Consider the following 14,947-nt stretch of genomic DNA (forward strand, 5'->3'; position numbering starts at 1 on the left):
GGTTTAGTACTTGATCATCATCCTTTTAACATGGATGATCACAAACATTGGGTGCTTGAGGCGTTTTGAGTCTTACAATCCTACGGCATAAAGTTCTTGGCATCTAATGGATGACATTTCATTTCTCGTTAGTGGGTGTATTTCTTTAACTTTGGACTGACGCCTCTTTTTTGAAGAGGACTGAAGCTAGAATTTTCCATTATCTAAAAAAATCAACATCCGAATATAGAACAACTTGTGTAGTTCATCGACATCACCCGAATAGAGAGCACCTAGTGTAGTTCAACGGTAGTGTTCTCAACAAAGATCGAAACCTGTGCTTGTATACCAAGATAATAAATGTGAAAGCTACAAAGTCCAACACATCAAAATAATGCTTGCTCTTTTAATGTTCCAACTACAAGATACAGTATGCTATGGATGATAGAAATACTCCTACAAGCCACTAGCATCAATCTCCCTCCTGTACATAAAAGCCAATCAACCCTAGGAAACATAAGAAAAGTGGCATACTTATGCTGTTATGCCTATGATTAACTCAAAACGAACCCTGATTTAATCCATAGGTAACAAAACAGCCACATCATCAGCAGGATCAACTTTTGAATTTGAAGCCATCTATCGTATTCCCAGTTGATGCGTCCAGTTAACCCTATTTAATTTATTTGAGATAACGGAACAAGTCTTCTTGCCTTTTGCATCTTGTGATGCATACAACTCCAGTTAATCAATTTTACTCGTAGAATTTGTATGTCGTGGCTGACAAAATGATCTGCCGGAGCCCTCCTATCGGACCCAGAATCAGCAGCAGCACTCCAATTACAATGCAGATCTGAAGAACATGGGGGACAGATAAATTAGAGGACAATCTTAGCAGAGGCGTTATATTGAAGAAATGAAGGTTGTTTATGTTTCGTAGTTCTTATTACCCAGTTGATGAACCATGAAAGGCCGAACCGTTTGGGCTTGTAAACCTTGAGCCACATGATGCAGGGAAGCTGGAAGAAACAAGCAAGATTTGGTGAGCTCTGAAGTTACATTTCTGGACTTGATTTTATATCTCAATGGCTATTGGGACTCGATCATATCGATGATTAGGACAATGCGAAATTAAGAATGCACCACTGTTGTAGCAGAAAAAAAAATGGGTCAACTATGGATCTTTGGGAGCTTACAAAATAAGTTGTTGGTGAAAAGGCTAATCCACCAAAGAAACTGAGCAATCCACCGAAGAAGGGGAAAGTGATGCCTACAAACATTGTGAACGCTGCACAGGTTGCACACACTTGTTATCTTGTTTGTTAGAACGTCAGATGCTCATTTGGTGAGCACATGATTTCTCAAAAAAAAAAAAAAAAAAAATTGGTGAGCACATCTTCAGTGTTCGTTTCGGATAGAGGCATTACCAACATAGACACTCCGGGCAATAAGACGGAGCTTTAGGCTTGGAGCGAACCACAGTTTCTTCACCAGCACCGTCTCTATCATGTCAAACACCGGCATGGCATAAATCTGTGCCAACAACGGAGTTCAGCTGAGTTGAGAGACGATGATATATACATATGCAGCGTACGTACTGAGTTTGATCATGTACCAGCACGACATGGATGGAAAAGTGAAATGTATGTATGTACCTGGTAACTGCCAATGACATGGATGACGACAAACATGTTGGCGAGGGCAATGAGCCACTTAGGCTTGGAGAGCGTGATGAGGATGTTCTCGTCGACGCCACTGCCGAAGGCCCAGTACCCAACGAATGTGACGGGGAAGTAGCAGATGGCGACGATGACGTAGGCGACGAAGGCGCCCTTCCACATGGCCTTCTTAGATGGTTTCTCCGGCGTGGACGGGATGGTGGACTGGATCTCCAGCACCACATTGTGCCCCGAATACGCAAATGCGACGTCCCCTAGGCCCCCGAGGAAGCCGAACACCTTCCCTGGAGTCGTCGTCGCGCGCAGATGATAGTCCACGTCTGCGCCCTTCCCCTTGTCAAGGGATGCGCCCCACGCAATAGTCGAGTAACTAGCACAACAAGTGTAGCACATGATGTGAATGTACTAGTTTTCAGAGATTTGCCGGACATGCAACAGTTATGGTTTCAGTAGGTGTTTTCAGAGATTTTCCGGAAATGCAACAGTTGGCTGGTTTCAGTATATATGTTGTGTTACCTGACCGACATGATGGCGGCAGCGAGGGAGACAGCGGAGATGGAGTTGAAGTTGGGGAGCTGGGAGAGCACAAAGTGGACCGAGGCGAAGATCATGATGAAGTAGGAGAGCTTGAAGTCCTTGCAGTTGCCGTCGCAGATGACGTCGTGGAACTTCTTGAGGGACTGGCCGCCGGTGACCATGTAAATGATGTTGAGGCTCACCTCCACCGCGACCTGCTGCGGCACCACGAGCCAGAGGCCCAGCCGCTCGCCGAACACGTGCTGCCCGAGCTCGTGGTACCGGTCGAACCGCTTCCCTGGCACCATCTCGTGCATCTCCACCATCTGCCATAGCGTGTACAGCGTGATGATCCATGACAGGATCATCACCGCGATGCCAGGACCCCTGCATGCCAATCAAATAATTAAAACCATGTCGATCTCCTAGCAACTTGTTTATTATCAGGTGACTGATGTTAAGAGTTTTGTATATGTATCTATCATGTTAAGCCCCTTTTGGCACGGCTCATCCAAAACGGCTTCACCGGTGAAGCCAAAGCCGGTGAAGCCAGAAAAACTGGTTTTTTTCGGCTTCGTTCATTTTAACCCCGGCTTACAAAACGACTTCACGCTACAGTGCCTCGATTTACGCAAAATAGATGAAGCCGAAGCCGGCATAAGCCGTGCCAAAGAGGCCCTTAGTCTTCTAACTGTCACATCTAGACAAGACCGGCCCAACAGTGACAAATTAACACACATGAGACTACTAATACTAATAAAAAAACAAAAATAGGGGAGAGGCAAGTCAAGATACCTCTAGCGGTCAACATAAGGGCCGGAAAGAGACAAATGAGGCATCTTGAGATTTTTTTTTTGGCACCAATCAGAGAAAAAAATCTGGATTTTTCTTATTTCATCAATCTATTTGTATTGATTGATTGAAGGCTAATCGATCAACGTACGACCAGAACAAACAAATTAAAGGCGCTTGATTAACATCCCAGAGATAATTGAGCAGCAGATTAAACTAATCGTTTGGTGAGCGAGTCGACCGGGGATCGAAACTGAAATACGGAAGACGGATTTGGATTTGTGAGATGAAAGGTAATATTGTAGGCACGTACCAGCCAAGCTCGGACATGGCATAGGGAAGGCCAAGCACGCCGGCACCAACCATGGCGGTGACATTGTGGAAGGCGGAGTACCACCACTTGGCCTTTCTGGAGGAGTTGATAGGGAGCCAGTCATCGATCGACTTCTCCTGTTGGATCCTGCCGCCATCGTCCTTCTCCTGCATGTGGTGACTGGTGAGTTTACATTGTTAACCGGGACGTCCAGTGGATGAACATGAACAAGTCCTATCATCTAAGATTTCAATTTCCTTGGAGAGAGAGAGAGAGAGGCAGATCGATGGAGAAGAAGGCACTGCACGTAGTACGTACTACGTAGGTACCTTTTGAGGAGTGAAGCTCTGGGGCGGTGCTTGCGCCCCCATGCAATGGATGATAGACGATGGCACAACTTAACCTTGAGCTATGGCAAGAGAGATCTCGATGGAGAGGCGGCACTGGCAGCAGGGGCTCCTCGCCTGTTTATAGGAGTAGCAGATCGCAAATGATGAAGTGGCGGCCCTGCTCTGCTCATGGGGACGCGGTTGCGGATCGAGAAGGACGACCCGCGTCGGGTCTCCGGATCCGCCGAGAGAGATGGCCCAGCAGCTGATGATAAGTCAAGTCAAACGTAATGTGTCGTCCTCAGGAATTGCGTACGTGGTTCTGTAGAAAATGTGCCTCAATAGTCCTCGGTCCTCGCTCGATCGTTTAATTTTCGACTCCAATCATGCACGTACACCTAGCTAGTGCAGTGTATATATCTTGCCGGGTGCTGAAAGCGGCCGGCAAGAGGGCCGTGACACAACAAGACTAATCTCCGTTTTTTACTTCTTGTATGTACGTATGTAAGCGGCCGGCAAGAGGGCCGTGACACAACAAGACTAATCTGCGAGCGGCTCTCTCCTCTCTTCGTCTCCCTCTCCGGTGGTGTCTCCTCTCTTCTTCTCGCCCTCCGGTGGCATCTAGAGCCACTGCTGGCCGGCACGGGCACACGGCATGGCTTCGTCTTGATCTCGCCCCGTTGATGTAGCCTTGTCGTCCACCTCGTCGTTTCCCCCACGCCGCCCCGTATCGACGAAACCCTAGCTCATTTGTTTCCAGCTCCCTCTCTCTCCTGTCTCTCGCTCTAACCTCTGCGAGCGGCTCTCTCCTCTCTTCGTCTCCCTCTCCGGTGGTGTCTCCTCTCTTCTTCTCGCCCTCCGGTGGCATCCTTGTCGTCCACCTCGTCGTTTCCTTCGTCACCGTCGTCGACCTCGCCGGGCCCCCGGCAACTCTGGTGCTCCGGATGTCGGTAAGTTGAGCTTTGCTCCCCTCCAGATCTGGCTCTTCCTCTCTTATCCCCTCCTGGATCTCGATCTGATGTGCTCCCGTCCTGTAGGTCCCCTCTTGATTCGCATCCATCGAGGAACCAGAGGGCCGGATCCCGCGTCGTCGACGTCGCCGGCGTTCCCGGTGCTCCGGCCGCCAAGGTACTGTAAACCCTAACCCTAACCCTAACCCTAACCCTAACCCTAACCCTAACCCTAACTAGATCTGCTACTGATTCTTTGTTTATGTGTGAAGCCGTTGAGGAACCGGGCGCCGGCGAGTGACGATGGCCCGCTCCTCCGACGAGACCGTTGAGGTCAGCGCCAACGATGAGAGGCGGATGTGCGGGCTAGCCGGAGATGACGACGAGGATGACCTGCGCGAGGACGCTGCGGAGCTGTTCGGCCGTCGCGTTGAGGATCCCATTGTAGCTGATGGCGGCAGCAATGATGCAGCAGGGGGCGAAGAAGAAGGAGAGGATGACAACGACGACAAGCGCTCACGTCCTTCTACCTCGGCTGTGTGGCTCGATTTTAAGAAGTTGTTCAAAAAAGGTCCCAAAGGTAAGAAGGTAAGGTATGCCGCTCGCTGCATCCACTGCAATAAGCAGTACTCTGCTCTCTCTAGTGGTGGCACTGGTCACCTCACTCGTCATAGGGACAAATGTGTTAAGAGGCATGAGAAAACTCGCATGACTCAGTCTCAGATATCTTTTAATCCTGATGGTAGTATGCGTTCTTGGGAGTACTGTCCTATTGTTGCTCGCACTAAACTGGTTCGATTGCTTTGTAGACTTGATGTGCCTATCTGTATGGGTGAAACTGATGCTTTTTATGATTACATTAGAAATGCTCATAATCCAAAGTTTGTTCCTGTCTCTAGACAAACCACCACCAGAGACATAGTCAAATACTTCACTGATAAAAAGACTAAGCTTGTTGAGACTCTTAGTTCATCTGCTATAAATTGTGTTTGTCTTACCTCTGACATTTGGTCTGGTAATGCCAAAGAGGACTATCTTAGTGTGGTTGCTCATTACATAAATCCTGATTGGCAACTAGAGAAGAGGGTGCTTGGTCTTGTGCTTATTGATGTGTCCCATAGTGGACAAAACATTGCTGAAAGGGTTATATCTGTGCTTGTTGATTATGGTTTGACTGAAAAGGTCTTTGCTGTTACTTAAAAGGTCTTTGCTGTTACTTTGGACAATGCCTCATCTAATGTTTCTGCCATGCGTACACTTAGGCCTGTACTATCTAAATATCTTGGTATTGAAGTACCCTCTGATAATGATAGAAATGATACAAATGAAACTGATAATGCAGTTAGTACTTTGTTTATGCATCAGCGTTGTGCGTGTCATATCATAAATCTCATTGTTAAGGAGGCCCTTAATGCTCTTCAGCCTTTGATTGAAACATTTAGAACTGCAATATCATTTTGAACTCATCTAACCAGAGAATTGCTGCATACAAAAGTTACTGTATTGCCACTGGTGTTAGACCTAGGAAATTTCAGCTGGACATGGAGGTAAGGTGGAATTCTACATATCTGATGCTCAAGCATTTGTTTCCTCACCAAACTCCTTTCACTACTTTCATGCATGCTCACTATCCTAGGGGTGAAGGTGGTCAGTTGCTTTTAACTGATGAACATTGGGCTGTTGGACAAAAAGTATTTAAATTTCTTGAACTGTTTTATGATGCTACTGTTGCTTTGTCTGGTGTGTACTATCCTACATCTCCACTTATGATTCACTATCTAGTTAAGATTGCTATACACCTAAAAAACTATGGTAATGACACTCACCTCAGACATGTGATTCAACCAATGATAGACAAATATAATAAATACTGGAGGAATATTCCTTTGCTATATTCTTTTGCATTCATCTTAGATCCTAGAGCTAAAATGAAAGGTTTCAGCAGAGTATTGAGGAGGTTGGGTAGCCTTACCAGTACATCCTATGAAACTTACCAGCTTGCCACTAGAGCTCGACTAACTGATGTTTACAATAAGTATGAGGAGAAATTTGGATCTGTTAGGTTGAGGAGGACTGTCCCTCCTAACCTGTCTGGTAAGAAAAGGTCTGCTTGGGATGAGATTTATGATGATGATGAAGGTGATTGTTCTACAGGTGGTATCCATCCTCTATTTGGTACTCTTAATCTGTCTAGACATACCTCTGCAACTGCCCTGCTGCATGCTGCAAGTTCTTCTAATAATACTTCTGAACTGGTTTCCTACTTGGACTGTGACACTGTTAGCCAGTTAGATGATGATTTTAACCTATTGAACTGGTGGCATGAGCACAAACTCACTTATCCAGTTCTGTCAATCATGGCTAAAGATATTTTAACTGTTCCTGTTTCTACCATATCTTTAGAGTCCACTTTTAGTATGACTGGCAGGATAATCGAGGAGCGGCGGAGGAGGCTGAAGGCTGAGATGGTGGAGATGCTCACCTGCATCAAAGACTGGGAGGCAGCTGAGGCAAGGATGCAGCACAATGTGGAAGACCAGGAGCTTGAAGAAGCATTTGAAGAACTTTATCTTGATTAGTTGTCTTAGTTATCATTTATGTGCTGGACTGTAATATGCTGGACTTATGAACTTTGATTTAAGGACAATGAACTTAAAAGGAGCTAGACTGTACTCTTTTTTCCCTGTCTAGGGTTTCTCACAAGGGTGAGTTTTACCTAGACAGGTTTTTAATGAGACAGCCATTGCACTAAAGCTCCAATAAAATTTTATTTTGTTCTCTCTGGTCTGTTTCTGTGTTTGTTATCTTCTGAAGTTTCAGTTAAAGTTTGAACTTGTATCTCTGCTGTCAAAGTGTGATCTTCTAAAATTTGATGTATTGTACAAGTTTCTGATAAAATTCTGAAGTTTCTGAGGTGTTTGACACTTTTAGTGTCAGTGCCGGCATGAGCACTACAGGCTGCCGTGCCCAGTGGCACGGCACGGCACGCCTAAGCCATGATAGTGCCGTGCCTAGGCCGCTGAGTCGGCACGGCGGCACTATCAGGCACGGCACGGCTAACATGCCGTGCCGCGTAGTGCCGTGCCTGGCCGGGCCGTGCCTGTCTGTGCCCGTGCCAGTGCCGTGCCGGGCGGCCCGTTTGGCCATATATAGGAGAGGGAGGGAGAGAGAGAGGGAGAGAAAGGAGATTAGCTTGTTTTTGTGGAGTTTGCTAATTGCTATATAGGCCCATCACCAGCCGAGCCACCAGATACAACAGATAGCATGTATTTTTATATCATGTATATATACTACGTATATTTGTTATTTCCTACATATTTTAGCTATTACGGCCGCCAAAGCTAGCCAGATAGCTGGCTCCGCCCCAACTCAGCATGTACTTGCTCCATCTCAAAAATAAGAGTATATATCTCACTCATCGAGAAATCAAATATTTTAAATTTAACTTGTCGGTGTTTCGTAAACCATACTAGTAAACTTATACTATTGCCGCGCTGTTCTAGGAAGATGATGGTAGTATTCAATAGACATGGGGATTTATACTGGTTCAGGCCAGAACCCTACGTCCAGTCTCAGAGATGATCAAGTGTGTGTTTCTCGCTTGAATGCTCTGAAGTTCATACAATAGGGGTGCAAGAATGGTGAAAGAGATGGAAGGACCTATGCTAGACGAAGGGCTGCCCGAAGAGAAGCTCTAGGAGCCCTACTACAATGGTGAATGAATGGAATGGTAGAGGATGTGAACCATAGCGAGAAGGGTGCCCTGGCTGCCCTTATATAAAGTTTGAGGCCAGGGCTTATATAAAGAGGTGGTTCTCCCGATTGAAGGGTCGAGAGCCTGAGTGAGGACCTAGCTAACTTGGCTTGCAAGCTACGCCGTCTTTCGGTGCATGTTCGGTCGTGACTATCGTCATGGTCTTCTGGCCACGTTGCGGTAGGGTGTGATGTGGTGCTACTGTGCCGGTTGTGGCGGCACTGTAGCCTCGATGGTGGTTCGTCAGCCATCCTGTGCAACACGGTGTCTGTCGTGGCCTTTGTCATCGTCTGCTGGTTCCTAGGGGCGTCATACCCAAAGTAGGTAGCTGCCCTAGGTCGTCGATCACTTGGTCGCTTTGCGGGGCCGAGGACCATGAGCCCAATCGTCGGGGTTGGGGCACTCTACCGGTCTGGATGGGCTTTTCATCGAGTCCCTTGTCGTGGATCCCATCCCGTGGTACGTGGGATTGTACAAGCGTCTAGTCGGTCTGTATTTGGACGGTGGGTATTGTACCCGTTGCCACCGTGGTGTGGTGTTGTCTCGTTGGTGCGACACGGTACAAGGATGGTGTCTGACCGGGCCGAGGTGACTGTTGTCCCCTCGATCCTTGCGGGGTCAGTGCAGCATACTTGCTCTTGTCAAAGCAGGCCGCCTAGCTGTGCTCTACCTCCCCCATCCCTTCCGGGGGTCGTGACGGGGAGAGGTTGTGTGTCTTGCGAGCGTCGTGTGAAAAGTCCTAATGGCTAGAGGGGGGATGAATAGCCTAATAAAAATTTCTACAACAACACTTAACAAAATGGTTAGACAATTATGAGGCAAAACAAGTGTTGTGCCAGCCTACTCAAAATGTAAACCACCTACCATAATTCTAGTTTAGATAGTATCTATTCACACAATAGCTATGACACTACTCTATGTTAGTGTGCTCTCAAAGGCTAACTAAAGAGCCACACCAACCAACCAACCAAGCTCTCACAACTAGCTACACTAAAGAGCTTGACAACTAGTTTACGGTAATGTAAAGAGAGTGATCAAGAAGGTTATACCGCCGTGTAGATGAAGGAACCAATTAATCACAAGGATGAATAACAATGAAGACCAATCACCTCGGAATCAATTATGAACACAATGATTTTTACCGAGGTTCACTTGCTTGTCGGCAAGCTAGTCCTCGTTGTGGCGATTCACTCACTTGGAGGTTCACGCGCTAATTGGCTTCACACGCCAAACCCTCAATAGGGTGCCGCACAACCAACACAAGATGAGGATCACACAAGCCATGAGCAATCCACTAGAGTATCTTTTGGCTCTCCGTTGGGGAAAGGTCAAGAACCCCTCACAATCACCACGATCGGAGCCGGAGACAATCACCACGCTTCGCTCAATAATCCTCGCTGCTCCAAGCCGTCTAGGTGGCGGCAACCACCAAGGGTAACAAGCGAAATCCGCAGCAAAACACGAACACCAAGTGCCTCTAGATGCAATCACTCCCAATCTCACAAAAATGATGAATCAATGATGGAGATGAGTGGGAGGGCTTTGGCTAAGCTCACAAGGTTGCTATGTCAATGAAAATGGCCAAAGAGTATGAGCTTCAACTGGCCATGGGGCTTAAATAGAAGCCCCCACGAAATAGAGCCGTTGTACCCCTTCACTGGGCACAACACGGGCTGACCGGACGCTCCGGTCATGTTGACCGGACGCTGGACCTCAGCGTCCGGTCGTCCGACGACAGCCACGTGTTTTGATTTCAATGGTAACTTGAGTTGACCGGACGCTGCGCTATAACTGACCGGACGCTGAGCCACCAGCGTCCGGTCATTTCCAGTAAAGTTCCAGAAACGCTCTTTGCCCACCGGACGCGTCCGGTCAAGCACGATCGGACCCTGCCATCGTCCCGTCAGAGACCCTAGCCTCTCTGCGCTGCCCGACAACAGGACCGGACACACCTCGCCAGCGTCCGGTCGCTGAATGACCTAGCGTCCGGTCGTTTGACCGACGCCAGCATCTTCGCTGTTACAATTGACCGGACACGCCGGTCTGCCTGAGACCAGCATCCGGTCACCTTGTGACCAGTGAGACTAACTCCTTTTCACTTTTAACTTCTTCACCCTTGCTCAAATGTGCCAACCACCAAGTGTATCACCTTGTGCACATGTGTTAGCATATTTTCACAAACATTTTCAAGGGTGTTAGCATTCCACTAGATCCTAAATGCATATGCAATGAGTTAGAGCATCTAGTGGCACTTTGATAATCGTATTTCAATACGAGTTTCACCCCTCTTAATAGTACGACTATCAAACCTAAATGTGATCACACTCTCTAAGTGTCTTGATCACCAAAACAAAATAGCTCCTATGGTTTATACCTTTGCCTTGAGCTTTTTGTTTTTCTCTTTCTTCTTTCCAAGTCCGAGCACTTGATCATCATCATGGCATCATCATCATCATGCTATGATCTTCATTTGCTTCACCACTTGGAGTGTGCTACCTACCTCATGATCACTTGATAAACTAGGTTAGCACTTAGGGTTTCATCAATTCACCAAAACCAAACTAGAGCTTTCACCGTGTGCTAAGGCGTGTGGAAGGGGTCGGGGATGACCCCGGCCTTGGCGCCTAGCCCGCTCAGCTCGGCTTTCGCTGGGCCTCGGTCGTTCAGGCCTTCGTCGACTGGCAAGTTGTGGGCTGCGTGGCCTGCCAACTAATCGGTGTCCTGAGATACCCGGGGTTATAACCCCGACACAAACTAAATATACATAATAGTAATAATATATAACATGTATCAGCCTCTTGGTTGATCGCTCTCCTTTTAATATAATGCTGTCAGGGGATCTTTTCTCCACTATTCTTGTTAAAAAAATATAATATTTTTATAATAAACTTATTTGAAAACATAAAAGTTGATACTTACATTTATTTCACTAGCAAGAGGATCAGCGGCAACCTTTGACTTGTCTCAATGGAGATTAAGTGGTTGGCAAATCACCGAGCCTTAGGATAAAAATCACGATGTCAACTTGTGTTTCTGATCGGTTTGCAATCCCTAGCACTAACTATTTACTTGTCGTACTTGTGCTAGTGTAGTTGCTCTTGTGTAACTAGTTAGCTTGTGTAGCTAAGTAATTGCTCTCTAGTTGTGCTTGTGTAGTGTTACTGGTTGAGTAGTCCTAGTGTAGCTTGTGCTTTGTGCTTGTTGCTCACTAGTATTTGTAGGGGCTTCCAGTTGTTTGGTTGACTGGTTGTATAAGTTTATCTGACCTTGAAAACTAGAGTTGTGTAGAAGAGCTCCCACTAGCTGACACCGTAGTTACCTTCCATAGAATCTTTTATAAGGTGCTCGTGATAATACATAGAAGGGTATAGTCGTGGCTAGACAATTAGTTTACTTCAACATTTGTTTTGGCTAGTAAACATGATTAAGTTTCATAAAAGACTATTTACCTCTCTAGTCGGACATCTCGGCCCTACAGGCACAAATGTAGCTAGTGTTTGGTTCGCTTCGCAAAGGTGCTGCAACTTTTAAGTAAAGGTTCGGCATGCCCTTGCTTGAGGACAAGCAATTAACATGTTCGCTTGTTGGTTTCAGCCAGGGCTTATCAGCTAGCCAATAGTGTTTTTCTCTTGTAATAAACCAGCACCAGCCGGGCTTATCAGCTCAGAAACCAACCTTATCTCTTTCTGCGAGGAATCTAATAATGCAACATGCAGCTGTTGAAGATGCACAGAAGATAACGATGGGCCTCGCGAGTCTAGACGTCAAGCTCGGCCCAATGTGCGCTGTAGTGACTTAGATGGATGTGATATATGGTTAAGGGAATGAGGATGTTCCTTTGTAGGAAGAGACTGTCCTGTACTTCTTCATCTATTAGTTCCTACTCTCTTCGTCCCATTGAATTTGTCACTCAAGAACCCAGATTATGAGAGAGGCACGGTTTTCAAACGACAAATTTAATGGAACGGAGGGAGTACTTCCTATCAGACTACTAACACATCCAATGGGTGGCGGGCGTGGGCGTTGACGACGATTCGTGCCCACCGGCATCAAGTCGACCGGGAAGAGCGAGGCTCCCATGCCAGTCCATGTCCTCCTGCCACCACTCACCATCTGCTGCCAGCTCACACCCGAGCTGAGCTCCGTCCAAACTGGGACCACGGTACCACAGTCCACAGTAGGAGTACGTCGGTGTTTGGAGGTGGTAAATGACCCAATTCCTGTGCTGGTGACGACTTGTTGTAGGCCATATTTAGTTCCTCTATTTTGCAAAATAATTTTGGATTCTGGGTCATTTTTTTGTAAAATGTAATTAAACATGGGTGTGAAAAGTGCAAAAAGTTCCCCTCCAAAAAATTTCACATTTTGAACTCCAGACTCCCGAATTCGAAATTTTTCGCCTCGGTCCGCGGCCTGGACGCGCCTGTACCCCTCGCCACTCTTCCTACCCTATCCATTCGCTCGGCCGCCACTCTCCTTCTTCCTTTCCCCATCTCCATCTCCGCCACTCTACTCCACCGCCGCTGCGCTGATCTCCCTCGCAACCGCTCCTCTCGGTCTCTCCCCCACCTCCTCCATCGCCAGCCTTCACCTTCTTCCCCACACTTCCTTCACCGCGGCCGCCCGTGCCCTCTCCGCGCGTAGATCGGGCTTTCAAGCCGCGTCCAAGCGCTCATGGACGGATTCGAAGGCAACGACGGCGGGTACGGAAACGACGACGGCACCCGTTATTTCTTCTCCCAACCGGAGCACTCGTCGGCTTTCAACCTCTACTCCAACCCGCCGACGCAGTTCCCTAGCTCAAGCTCCATCAGCGCTCAACGGGCCGCCCTCTCCTCCCTCGATCTCAACTCCAACGGCGAGGCTTGGCCCAGAATGGGGAGGTACGAGAACCTCCTACGCTACGGCCAGGACGAAGCAGATGGCTTGACCCGGAATTCGTACATGAGTGATGTGGTTTCTGCGTATGAGTGATTGGTTTGTTATATGTTGTAATGCTTATGTTGTAATGCTTATGAGTAATTGGTGCCTTCAGTTGTAATGGACTTGTGATATTGAACATTTGTACATGAGTTATATGGTTTCTGTGTATGAGTGATTCTGTGCATGCAAATGTGCCGAGCAGCATGCATAGCATGCATGTGCATGGCTAGTATTAATGGTCTAAAAGCATCATTTATTATTGGCAAATCTGTCATCTTTTGTTACAGCTTAAAAGTTTTCAGGTACATCTAAACAGGGTCTAAATTTTTTTTGCAGAATTGGATTTTCACCTTGAAAACATTTCGCAGAAAGTTTTTAACCCATTTCGCATCTAAACACCACCTTAGTTAGAATATCTGGGTATGCATGGCGACAATGGAAAACTGGCAAGGATTCTTGAATCTTGGCTTGCCCACACACCAAGCGAAGTACTAGCAGACAGTCAATTAACTCTGCTGCTGGATCCAATTTTCCACGGCGATCGTCGTCTGCGCTTTTTCCTCGGTCCTCACCGCTCACTGTCTGCCTGTCGTATCGGGTACGGTTCAGTCTCCACCAACGAGTACTACTCCTGGACTTTGAGAAAGAGAGACGCCTGCAACCTCCTCCCTCCGTCCGAAAACATGCAATTATAGCACGGCTTCATGTTTTAGTATTTTTAAGTTTAATTAATTATAGATAAAAAATAATCAATATTTATTATATTAAATAAATATTATTAATTTAATTATAAAATGTATTTCCATAATAAATTGATTTAGAGTCATAAATATAAATACTATTTACTAGAAACTTAGTCAAACGTGAACTATTTTTTTTTGGCACGTAGCCCATAACTTCAAATTTTTCTGGACAGAGGGAGTACTCCGTAGCTGTAGTAGAGTACTACCTCAGTCCACAAAAGAATATAATCGTGGGAACCGTGCCAATCAAGAGAGTACTACCTCAGTCCACAAAAGAATATAATCGTGGAAACCGTGCCAATCAAGCAAACTCATCTTTGACCAACTTTATAGTAAATAGTATTAGTATTTATGTCTTTAAGTAATTTTATTATGAAAATATTTTCTATATCTAATCTAATGATACTTATTCTATATCACGAATGTTAGTATCTTTCATATAAATTTAGTCAAAGTTTAAACCGTTTGATTTCTCGTAAAGCGAGAACTATATTCATTTTAGGACGGCAGAAAGATGTAGCCAATTTAAAAAGGCCATTTAGATGTTGGAGCCCATTTTCAAATTGTTGGGCTGAGCTCAAGAAATTGTGGACGGAGCAAGATCGTGAGATAATCAAGTACTATGGGAACGACAAATCAATAACAGAAAACTATGTAAAATTGAACGGGAGAATAGTAGAATTATTTGGATGTTGTTGGACGAACCAACTTTCTCGAACCTACAATTATATAGTGTGATCTAAAATTTCATCTTCTTGGTCGATAATTATGCTTATTTTGGACTATGCGAAAAGAATAAGCCATCTTGTCTTTTTTCGGTCACAATCCCATATCCAACACTTACCATTGTCTAACAGCAACTCTGCCTTGAATTCAAATGATATATTGTTCAATAACATGCTGTTTTAATCCACCAATCAACCGATCTAACTTGGCAACAATCAACAGATATGGCAGACAAAGAATATA

General features: G+C 46.1%; 1 protein-coding gene across 1 annotated transcript; it reads right to left on the reverse strand.

Moving 5' to 3' along the window:
* Window positions 1-276: 276 nt before the first annotated feature.
* LOC136476306 (lysine histidine transporter 2-like) lies at window positions 277-3,834 on the reverse strand. Its single transcript, XM_066474088.1, has 8 exons — window positions 3,609-3,834; window positions 3,280-3,446; window positions 2,175-2,561; window positions 1,635-2,028; window positions 1,407-1,512; window positions 1,176-1,267; window positions 930-998; window positions 277-832 (listed from the first exon to the last, which is right to left on the reverse strand). The coding sequence occupies exons 1-8, from the start codon at window positions 3,648-3,650 to the stop codon at window positions 734-736; spliced, it is 1,356 nt and encodes a 451-aa protein (XP_066330185.1). The 5' UTR covers window positions 3,651-3,834; the 3' UTR covers window positions 277-733.
* Between the last annotated feature and the right edge of the window lie 11,113 nt (window positions 3,835-14,947).

Source organism: Miscanthus floridulus, chromosome 8, assembly GCF_019320115.1.
Source record: "Miscanthus floridulus cultivar M001 chromosome 8, ASM1932011v1, whole genome shotgun sequence".
Taxonomy (NCBI): Eukaryota; Viridiplantae; Streptophyta; class Magnoliopsida; order Poales; family Poaceae; genus Miscanthus; species Miscanthus floridulus.

Coding starts and splice junctions, on each gene's coding strand:
- LOC136476306 (XM_066474088.1), bottom strand. CDS start 3,650: ATGGGGGCGCAAGCACCGCCCCAGAGCTTCACTCCTCAAAAG. Junction 2,029..2,174: donor GCCGCCATCATGTCGGTCAG/GTAACACAACAT, acceptor TTGTTGTGCTAG/TTACTCGACTATTGCGTGGG. Junction 1,268..1,406: donor TGCCCGGAGTGTCTATGTTG/GTAATGCCTCTA, acceptor CAACCTGTGCAG/CGTTCACAATGTTTGTAGGC.